This window comes from Cryptomeria japonica, chromosome 1 (genome assembly GCF_030272615.1).
Source record: "Cryptomeria japonica chromosome 1, Sugi_1.0, whole genome shotgun sequence".
NCBI classification, from domain to species: domain Eukaryota; kingdom Viridiplantae; phylum Streptophyta; class Pinopsida; order Cupressales; family Cupressaceae; genus Cryptomeria; species Cryptomeria japonica.
In genome coordinates this window covers 23,455,606-23,467,559 of record NC_081405.1, presented here as the reverse complement: position 1 = coordinate 23,467,559, position 11,954 = coordinate 23,455,606, and the positions used below count along the sequence as shown (strand labels likewise).

Here is an 11,954-nt window from a genome sequence, read left to right as displayed (position 1 = left end):
ATCAAAGTGATGAAATTGGAAAATACCGAAAATCTAATTTTTTGGTATTATCTACATTTTAGTATATCGCATTTTGGGAGGTCTTCGGAGCAGAATTTGGGGTTGAAAGTGTTGCCAATCCCTTAACTTGATAAATCGAAGGCCATAGTGTTAAGGGACCAAAATTAGTTCTCTTCGAAACTAGTAAGTTTGTTTCTCAATCACCAACATGGAGCATGGGAACAAAAAAGACACCTAAAGATATGGGTATGTGGTGTGATGTCCACAAAAGCTCTCGACGTGATATAAACGACTGCAGGGCTACAAAAACATTGATGACAGAAACAAATGGAGTAGAACAAGAGGCTGGCATTTTGCCCACAGACTCCTTCGAATAGAAAAGTGGTGAAACAATTACTGAAGAAGATCCTTATGCCATTGTTGCCACTGCAAACTTTATACACTGGGAAGATGAGGAGCGTTTATTTCATTCACAGATGTGGGTGAATGGCAAGGCTTTAGATTTCATAGTTGATAGTGGAAGTCAAAAGAATCTCATCTCTACTAAAGCAGTAAAGAGATTGAACTTGTAGACAAAACTTCATCCACAACCATACTCCATGGGTTGGGTGAGTCAAGGCAGGGATATCCAGGTAAACAAGCAGTGTTGCTTATCCTATTCCATCAAACCATTCAAAGATGAGGTTGTTTGTGATGTAGCACCATTGGACATATGTGATGTGGTACTAGGACAACCATATATGTATCAATAACATGGTTTATATGAGTCAAGGCCACGCAGTGTCATTGTCAAGGTGAATGAACAAAAGTATCAGATTCCTGAGGTGAGCCCTGCAAAATATACTTCTTTAATTAGTGCAAAACAATGCAGACGTTTGATTGCCCACACTAGCACTTTCGTATTGTTGATGATATGGCCTGAAGGGGATAAGAAAATCATAGGCAACAATAACACCAGAACTGCAACCACCTCTAATAAATAGAAACAAATGGACTCAATATTGACAAAATATCATAATATCTTTAATTCACCAACAGGGGTTCCTGAGCACTGTCAAGTGAAGCATCCCATTGACATTATTCCAGGGACACCCTTGCCAAATGGGCCAATGTACATGAGGTAAGTTCTAGAAAATGATGAAATCAAACACCAAATTGAGGAGTTGATCCAAAAGGGCCATATTCGGCCAAGTACATCTCCTTGTGGTAGTCCAATTGTTTTGGTTAAGAAGAAAGATGGTTCATGGAGGCTATGCATTGACTACCGTGCTTTAAACAAGATCACCGTGAAGAACATATATCCAATACCTCGAATTGATGATCTCCTAGACCAGCTTCGTGGGGCTAAGTTCTTCACCAAAATCGATTTGAAGTTTGGATAACACCAAGTACCAATTGATCCTGCAGATGTTTGGAAGACTGCTTTCAAGTCTAGAGAAGGGTTGTTTGAATGGTTGGTGATACCTTTTTGGCTAACTAATTCCCTGACCACTTTCATGAGGATGATGAATGATGTTCTCAGACCTTTCACTAATTCTTTTGTGGTGGTCTACCTAGATGACATACTCATCTTTAGTAAAACATGGGATGAGCACTTACAACATGTTGAGCAAGTACTTTCAACGTTGCAGCAGCACAAACTCTATGCTAATAGAGAAAATTGTTCTTTTGGATTGGAGAGCATTCAATATTTGGGTTATGTTGTGGACGGCAAGGGTATTCATGTCGATCCTACAAAAATTCAAGTTATCAAGGATTGGCCTTCTCCTAAGAATATCATAGAGCTACGTAGCTTCTTAGGATTGGCTAATTTCTATCGCAGATTTGTGCTTGGGTTCTCTCAATTGACATGGCCTATGAATCAAGTACTTAGAGGTGGGTCTAAGACAAAATTTGTTTGGACAGAGGCACAAGAGCGATCTTTCGAGGGATTGAAGAGTAGGTTGTGTTCGGCACCAATTCTGGCACTTCCAGATTTGCAACAGCCCTTTGAAATCGAGACAGATGCATTTGATTATGCTCTAGGGGTAGTCTTGATGCAGCATAGTCATCTGGTGACCTATCATAGTGAGACATTTTCTGATACAGTTCATCATTATCCGACATATGATAAGGAGATGTATGTGATTGTGTAGGCCTGCAAACAATGGAAGCACTAGATTCTAGGAAAAGAGATTGTCATTCACATAGACCATAAACCCTTGCAATTTTTGCAAACACAAGGGAAGTTGCAGAATGATAGACATCAGAGGTGGTCAGATACCTACAACAATTCCACATTAATATTCACCACAAAAAGGGTAGCAGCAACAAGGTTGCAGATTGCTTGAGTAGACCTCCAATTGCATCATTGCTCATAGTATTGGACTCTTGTGGTCATGAGACAACAACTTGGCCTAGTATGTATGTTGTGGATGATGATTTTTCTGAAGTCTACACTCAGCTAACACAAGGTAAGCATGTTCCTAATTTTTACCTACAAAATGGCATTCTTTTCTATATGGGCCATATATGTGTCCCTGCAAAAGAGAGGGGGAAGATGATATGGGAGGCACATTATAGTCGCACTACAGGACATTTTGGCATTGGCAAAACTCTTTTTGTGCTTCAAAGGTATTTCTTTTGGCCCAAGATGCAACATGATGTTTCTTCTTATATTCAGTCATGTGTAGCATGTGCAATTGCAAAGCCTGCAAATCGTAAGAAAGGATTATATATGCCCCTTCCCACTGTTGATAGACCCTGGCAGTCTGTTTCCATGGATTTCATGTCTGGTTTACCCATTACCAAGCGTGGTCATGATTGTGTGTATGTAGTGGTGGACAGGTTTTCAAAGATGGTCATTATGGTAGCCTGCAATAAAGGAGTTTCTCCAGAAGACAATGCCAAGCTATTCTTCACCCATGTTTGGGTTCATTTTGGGTTACCACAGAGCATCATCTCGGATAAAGATAGCAGGTTTGTTGGAAAATTTTGGTCGGCACTTTGGGCAATGATGCATACAAAACTTACAAAGTCCACATCCTTTCACCCACAGACAGACGAGCAAACAGAAGTAGTCAATCGCATGGTTATCCACATCCTTCGTATGTACCACTCTCATCATCCTTGCACTTGGGATGAGAGTCTTTTGTATGTGCAACATAGTTACAATCGTGCCATTCATGGCACTACTGGGAATAGTCCCTTTGAGGTGTGTTTGGGATATCAACCTTTAGCTCCACTAGATGTATCACTTCCCGCCATGGGACATGAGCCAAAATCGTATGTAGAGAAGGAGGTAGACAAGTCTTCCAAATTTATTGAAAAAATTTGTCACTTGCAACAACAGGTCCATGAGATGGTGCAACAAGCAAATGAAAAATACAAACAACGCCATGATGAGCATCGCACACCACATCATTTTAAGGTGGGTGACAAGGTTTGGCTTCATTTTCAAAAAGAAAGGCTTCAAGGGCCGCATAAGAAACTCCATCCGCTACGATATGGTCCATACACTATCCTCAAGTAGGTTGGAGAGAATTCTTTTGAATTGAATATTCCACCATTTTTGGGCATTCATCTTGTTTTTAATGTGGAATTACTTCGTCCATATTTTCCACCTTTGTTGGACACTTCAGATGTTGCGGATATAATTGATGTGGTGAATTGAACCCAGAGACCACAACTCCATTAGACAATGATCAGATTGTTGATGTTCTCATGAAGACTCTTCGTGGCACACAAGTTCCTTTGTATCGTCTTGTCCAAGCAGAGAAGCATACACGTCAGGGCAAGTGGTTTACTGTTGAACAGATTGCGATGTGCTTCACTTATTTGTTGCAGCAGGCTAGTGCAATGGAGCTCATTTCCTTTCAAGGGGGGAGGAATGATCCAGAGGCTTCCAAGAATAATCTAGAACAAGCTTAAAGTGATGAAATTGGAAAATACCGAAAATCTAATTTTTTGGTATTTTCTACATGTTAGTAAATCGCATTTTCGGAGGTCTTCGGAGTGGAATTTGGGGTCGAAAGTGTTGCAGCCCCTTAACTTGATAAGCTTAAAGCCATAGTGTTAAGGGACCAAAATTAGTTCTCTTCGAGAACTTTCCAACGGTGTAAGCCTTTTCAAATTCCGAGCTGACCTGGAAGTTATGGCCCCGCCAAGTTGGGGTACCTAAATTCCTAGTTTTTTGAAAATTTGTAATTTGTTTGTTATTTTATTTTTTCTTAGACTCTTCATTTTTGAATCTATTGGATTCCAGAGACTAATGGAATTCCATGTGATGTTTAAAACTCGGTTCTGGATAATGTTATGGGACTTTTGATGCATGCAACTCTGGCTTTCCGAGTTCTAGCAATTGTCTATCTTGTTGGACAATACTTCCAGGTTTCTGCTTACCTAGTATTGTGACGATTTCATCATCGAATTCAGATCACCATCTCCTAAAACTAATTCAAGTCCGCATCATAAGACAAAATTGGTCCCTGGTGTACCTACTCCCTAATTGTCCGAGCAAACTCACCCAAACCTCGAGGCATCTGTTGAACCCTACCAAACTGTCTTGAGATCCTATCAACCAGATGTTTGTCCAAAATGTATGGAGTTCGTCCAATGAGATACCTGCTATGGAAACAAAATGGTAACTCCATGTCATCCTCCTCCCAATCCTCATAGGCTAAGTACAACCACCTTGTCACGTTGTCTATGTCATCCATAACCCATCTCTAGTACACTAGCTTCCCAATCTATGGCTGGGAAGTGATCACGTCATAAGTGTGTACGTAAGCCTATATGTGACCCCTAAATCTAAAATGGACCAGCCTCATCACTGCAATATGCTCATAAGCCTAGATCTATAATAGTGTAACCCCGCATCCTAGTCCGCAGCCACCGAGGTACACAAATTGATGCAATACATGGTATAAGTGCACCAATATGCATGGCCCCAATGCAAACCTAGTCCTCTCTATAAGAAAGATCTACAGTGCTCTCCCCCACCCTATCACTAATTCGGGCAGAGCCTTGTCAGGACATAGGAACCCACTAATCACCCCTCCCACCACTACAACCAAGGTATGTCCGTTGGTGTACATCACCTCCCAGCTCAAATGCCCTCCCCTCAGCTCTAACTACGGGTCTCCTAATACTCGTCAAAGTGCATCCACGTCTCCCTCTCTATCTTAAATCACTAACTCTCCATGGATCGGTATCTACAGTATCCTGTAAACATCTTCTAAAGTGACTGACATCTCGCCAGTCAGCAAATGAAATGCACAAGTCTTGGAATACCATCTCTCTGCAAGAGTAGTCAGTAGTCTTATGTTCGCTCGAATCTCAGGCATGAACATGATGCGTCTCAAACCCATCGCCTCGATTGTTGCATGATCATTGGTAGTTAGGTTCGGTTGTAGTCATTTTGTCATCAGTAATCTCTCTCACGACTCTATTTGAGGTAGATACTCCTGCATCCAATCAAACCAATGGCATCAATGCCAGTAGTACTCATGTCTATTACATAGTGATGCTTATCCTATCTTAGCCTAGTGGTACCTATGTTTATCACATGGTGTTTCTCATCAGGCTCTTTATCCTAGTGTATATGTTTATCACATTGCACTTGATCCTATCTTGCTAGAGCACTCAATGGATTTTATCAATTCAATGGTTTATCCTATATTCAGCTTAGCAACCCTATATGTTTGAGGGCACCTATTGAGTGAATCCTCTCAACAACTTATCCAATTGGTAATACATGTCTATCACACGGTTGTCGATTCTAGCCTTGTTTTCAGTTTGTCTAACCTAGGACACCTGTTTGAATGAATCCTCTCAGTAGCTTATCCAAATGACAGCACATGTTCATCACAAAACTGTCAATTTTAGCCTTTTAAGATAGACGCAGTTTTGTTTAACACATACGCGTTCAAACTACCTAAACGTGTCTTTACTTCACATATGCAATTTTACTATGCACAAATGCATTTTTACAACACAGACGCGACATTGTTTGACAGAGGCACACCCCTATCGCATACACGCACACCTATAACCTAGACGTGGTCATTAGATGTAGATGTGTACATCCTTAATGCAGACATGATTACATTCACAGTGTATTGTTGGCATTTGCATGAAGATTGCATTAATGAAATGTTATGTTGTCATTGATGGCAATTGTAACTGGTAATGATGTTGTTATAATGTTGTTTTGTAACCGGTAGGAAGAGCTAGTGAAAGGAACTACAACCAGTAGGTGAGTTTGTGGAGTGAACTGGTATTGCTAAGCATTGGAGAGTTGAACCGATAAACCCTACCTATTGATATGATAAACCCTAACCAATTAAGTTTGGTGAATTGGTTATATTGGTTTATGATCTGATGATGAGCGGTAATGATTATGACATGTATGCATATTGTATGAGAAGAGTTTCAAAGTGTTTTTGGCACGTTGAGATAACAATTTTTGTCTTGGGAATGAGCAAGTATATTGCATGTAATGCAAACTACGTGATGAGTTACTGAGTTTGATGAAGCGGTGATCAAGGAGCGGTCGAGGCTATCTTGAATGATGTGCAGAGATTGTTATGTAATCCAATGGTTATACTTGAACCGACTTGTTTGTAATCTCTATGAGAGAATTAGGTTTTTGTTGTGTTACTGACCTATTGATTTGTTTATAAGGTCAATGAGTTGTTTTGTTTCAGAGTTGGCAAATTTATAGTTGAGTGTGGTTTCCGAACCGGATGATGTATCTGTAGTTTGTGTAAGGCAAATAGGAGAATGAAAAGGATTTGAACAAGCAAGTGTAGTGGTATTCAAACAGATCAGCAAACCCTTGTTGTTTTCTAACAATTACAGTAGTTAAAATCCCCTAACCAGGTAAGCTCTAACAAGCTTAGTGTTATTCAAATCCTCTAACCAGGTGGTCCAATAGCTTGGATTTCAAATCCTCTACCGAGGTTACTCCTCACAGGCTATTGCTTCTAATAGGGCATTATAGTCAATCCCTTAGCCGAGTGGTCCCTAACAGGATTTGTTCTTAACAGGACTTTTGTAAAGCTTTAACAAGCTTGGCTCCTAACACGGCGAACTTCAGAAGAGTTTAGAATACTTGTGGGTATTCATCCCCACCGTGGTTTTTCCCATTTGGGTTTCCACGTCAAAAATATTGTGTCAAGTGGTGAATGTATTTGTGGTTATGTTTACTATGGTTAAATTGCTTAACTAATTAATCCACTTTGATATGTTATGATAACCGGAAGCAATATGAAATGAGGTTTTACTTATGTCAGTAAAGTATTTGGATGTTTGTGAGTTTCAAGTTGTTTACTGTTAATCTGTTTTAACTGTCAACCGGTTTATCTTGATAGTGATATTACGTTTGTAGTTTAGTGGTTTAACTTGTCAATTCTGAGTTTACTTTGAGAGGTTGATTTTGAGATTGGTAAAAGATTATATCAGTTTTCTATCTACTGATTCACCCCCCCCCCTCTCAATAGTTTACCGGATCCTTATTCTTTCATCATACCATCAATTGGTATCAGAGCTTCTCAGGTCCTCTAAGGTCTAAGCCTAACAGCTTGAGGTAAATATCTTATAGAACATGATGAAGAAGGAAGGTCTGAAGTTTAATAGAGAGAACTACAAAATATGGAGTGATAGAATGAAAATTTATATTAAGAGTCTAGGAAGTCAATACTGGGAACATGTTGGTACTCAATATGTTGCACCTAGTGGGATTATGACTAATGATTATAAGAAAGAGCAACAAGAAAACAATCAAGCACTGGAGGCTATTATCAGTTCTTTGTCTAATGCAGAGTATGTTGATGTTCATGGTCTGGAGACTGCACATGAGGTATGGAATAAATTTGAAGAGATTTATAGCGGTGATGAACATGTGAAGATTGCCAAAGAAGAGAGTCTAAGAGGAAATTTCGATGACATGCGGATGGCTGAAGGTGAGAATATCCAACAGTATGGTCAGGGGATGAAAGAGATAGTTGGTGAGATCAAGAGTGTTGGTGGTAAAGTAGAAGATGCCACAGTGGTTAGTAAGGTGTTGAGAACCCCTTCTACCAGTCTACGCTATCCGAGTTGCAACCATTCAAGAGATAAAGTCAATTGACAAAACTAAGGTAACCCTTGACTCCATCATTGGTAAGCTTACTGCTTTTGAATTAAATGGTTATGATGGTAGTGTCCAGAAATCTGAATCTGCATTTAGAGATTTAGTTTCTAACCCATCTTTGAGGAAAAGTAGAGATGTCAGTCACAGTTATGAATCTAGGTCCAGCAGAGAAGTTGATGATGAAGACATTTTGGTTGAGCTTGAAGCATTGTTGGCCAAGCGGTTGTCCAGAGTTATCGGTAAGTACAGAGGTAAATTACCTTTGAAATGTTTTGCATGCAACAAGATTGGACACATTGTAGCTAACTGTCCTAATGGTGATAATGAGCACAAGCGAGAGAAGTTTAAGAACTATAAAGGAAAAGGCAAAAGAGATTGTCTTATTGCAATTGATGGTGGTATCACTAATGAGGAATTTGAGGGTGATTCTAATGAAGACATTGTCTTTGTAGCCATTAAAGAGGAGACATCTGATCAGAAGGCTTTAGTTTCTCGCATGGATAATTATGATGATTGGATCATTGATAGTGGTTGTTCACATCACATGACCGGTGATCGGAGAAAATTTATTTCTTTGAAGGAATTTGATGGTGATGGCAGAGTTGTGAGATTTGGTAATGACTCACTCTGCATGGTAAAAGGTAAGGGAACTATTTCTCTTAATGGGAAAAGCAGTGCAGACGATGTCTACTGGGTTGAAGGACTAAAGCACAATCTTTTGAGTGTTGTTCAACTCAATGACAGAGGATATCCATTGGAGTTTAAGAATAGTATGTGCAAAATCTATGGGAGCAAAGGTGAACTGATTGCAACCGACAAGAAAACTAAAGGTAACCTGTTTCACCTTAATCCTAAAGTCAACAACTATTTAATTGCTAAAGTAGATGATAGTTGGCTTTGGCATAGGAGATTTTGTCATATGAATTTTGATAACATTGTTAAAGTGAGAAAGTCTAAGACAGTGATAGGTTTGCCTCAGTTGGACAAACTGGTTAATGCTCTATGTAAGGAATGTTATTTGGGAAAGATGACATCCTCAACTTTTAAGAGCAAATCTTTTTCAACGGAACATCTGTTAGATTTGGTTCATACAGACCTCTGTGGACCAATAAGGACAAAAAGTATTCAAGGTGATAAATATTTTATGATCTTCACTAATGATTGTTGAAGAATGATATGGGTCGCCTTCTTGAAGGATAAAACAGAAGCATTCAGTAAGTCCAAGGCACTCAGGGCCTTAGTTGAAAAGGGGAGTGGTAAGAAGATAAAGTGTCTGAAGACTGATCAAGGTGGTGAATTTACTTCTATGGAATTCACTAGATATTGTGAAGAAAATGGTATCAAACGACAGCTTTCTGCACCGAGGACACCACAATATAATGGTATTGCAGAGAGGAACAATCAGTCAGTTGTTGAAGCTACTAGAACGATGTTGATACAAGGAGGTGTAGCAAAAAATTTATGGACAGAATCTGTCTACACTATGAACCGGATTTTGGTAAAAAGAGGTAAGGATAAGACTCCTTATGAATATTGGTATGGTAGATCACCTAATGTCATTTATTTTAAGATATTTGGCAGCAAATGTTTTATTAAGAGAGGTGACTATGCTAGTAAATTTGAAGCTAAAAGTGATGAAGGTATATTTCTTGGTTACTCCACCAAGAGTAAGGCCTACAAATGTTACAACAACTGAACACAGAGAATCATTGAGAGTGCTGATGTTTGAGTGGATGAATATCCTGAAGTCTCAGGGGAAACCAGCGTGGAGAAAAAGGATGAAGATTCTTGCATTTTGTTTCTGGAACCAGAACCGGTGAAACCTGAAACTGGTAAAGAGAATGGTGTTGTACCAGTTCAACCGGAACAGGTAGATTCAAAAGAAGATGATGATAATGAAGAAGAACCTGAAGATAATGATCATGTTATTCTGAGGTATGTGAGACTCAATCACAATCCTGGCCAGATTATTGGAGATAAGGATGCTGGAGTGTTAACCAGAAGAAGAATTAGAGAAAATTCTTCCGTGATCTCCACTATTAAGCCTAGAACTGCTAAGGAAGCATTTGGAGATGATCATTGGATTAAAGCTATGGAGGAGGAGCTCGATCAAATTGAGAAGAATGATACATGGACCCTAGTACCCTGACCGGTGAATAAAAATGTGATAGGTACTAAGTGGGTATTCAGGAACAAACTGAATCAAGATGGTATAGTAGTCTGAAACAAAGCTAGATTGGTTTGCAAAGGTTATGCACAGGAAGAAGGAGAAAATTATGGTGAGACTTTTGCACCAATTGCTAGATTGGAAGGTGTCAAGACTGTACTTGCATTTGTAGCACATAAGGGATTCAAGTATACCAGATGGATGTGAAGTTAGCATTTTTTAATGGAATACTGGAAGAAGAAGTATGCATTGAGTAGCCAGATGGTTATGCTTTGACTGATGAAAAAGACATGATATGCAAATTGCACAAGGCACTATATGGGTTAAAGAGAGCACCGAGAGCATGGTATGAAAGGCTTCATTCACACCTGATGAAGATAGCTTTTCAGAGAACCAGTGAAGATAGCAACATATATCTCAAATATGAAGGAGATAAGATACTGGTTAGTGAAGTGTTTGTAGATGATATCATATTTGAAGGCAATGATGACATGAGCAATGACTTTGCAAATGAATTGAAAAGTGAGTTTGAAATGTCTCTAGTGGGAGAGAGAGAAAAATTCATAGGCTTGCAAATTCAGCAAATGAAGAGTGTTATTTTCATCACACAGTCTAAATATGTGAAAGAGGTATTCAAGACATTTGGTATGAGTGACTATAAACCAATTGGGACACCAATGGTTACGGGATTTAAATTGTCTAAGGAAGATGAAGCCACACCTGTTGATGAAAAGGAGTACAGGTCAATGATTGAGAAATTGCACTATGTTGTTCATAGCGGACCGGATATAGCTCATGCAGTTGGTCTAGTTGCTAGATTTCGGAAGAATCCTAAGGAAACACATTTGATAGCAACCAAGAGGATATTCAGATATTTGAAAGGCACTATTGACTATGGATTATGGTATCCATATGCAGGTAACTTTGATTTGAAGATGTATATAGATGCAGACTGGGCAGGTAATGTTGATGATAGGAAAAGCACAACCGGTGGAGCATTCTTTCTTGGAGGAAGACTTGTTCCATGGAGTAGCAAGAAGCAGATTTGTATATCACAGTCTACTGTTGAAGTTGAGTATGTTGCAGCTTATATGAATTGTACCCAGGCTATCTGAATGAGACACATTTTGGAAGGTTTCAAGATGAAGTTTACAGAACCTGTAAAGATCTTATGTGACAATACCAGTGCCATAAATATTTCCAAGAACCCTGTTTTGCACGCACGAACCAAGAATATTGAATTGAAGTATCATTTCTTGAGGGAAAAAGTACAGAGTAAAGATGTGATATTGGAACATGTTTCTACCAAGGAGCAGCTTGCCGATATCTTTACTAAACCTATGCCTAAGACTACTTTTGAGTATCTTAGAAGTCAACTAGGGGTTGTACCCCTCCATGAGGTCAATTGAGCATGATGTAGAGTGCATCATTCCTAGAGCTACTTGCAGAATTTTACAGCAGGATTGGTGTATAAGTGGAGTTATTCCACAGGGGGAGCATCAAGTTGCAAGTTGTTGATGTTGAACAATGAAGTTTGACATTACATGTTTTACTTTCACTTTGGCATTGTTGTCAAAGTGGGAGAAGAACTATTTGATTATGGGAAGAATAATTGTATGATTGACAAAGAGAAGATCTACAGCCAGCTACCAGTTGAAGATAAGGAGAGTACAT

General features: G+C 39.2%; 1 protein-coding gene across 1 annotated transcript; it reads left to right on the top strand.

Annotated features, from left to right (window-relative positions):
• Nucleotides 1-1,502: 1,502 nt before the first annotated feature.
• On the top strand, nt 1,503-2,135 carry LOC131856287 (uncharacterized mitochondrial protein AtMg00860-like). The gene has a single exon (XM_059207855.1). The coding sequence runs from the start codon at nt 1,503-1,505 to the stop codon at nt 2,133-2,135; it is 633 nt and encodes a 210-aa protein (XP_059063838.1).
• The last annotated feature ends 9,819 nt before the right edge of the window (nt 2,136-11,954 follow it).

Excerpts from the sequence above, each read along its gene's own strand:
- LOC131856287 (XM_059207855.1), top strand. The coding sequence starts at position 1,503 with ATGATGAATGATGTTCTCAGACCTTTCACTAATTCTTTTGTGGTGGTC.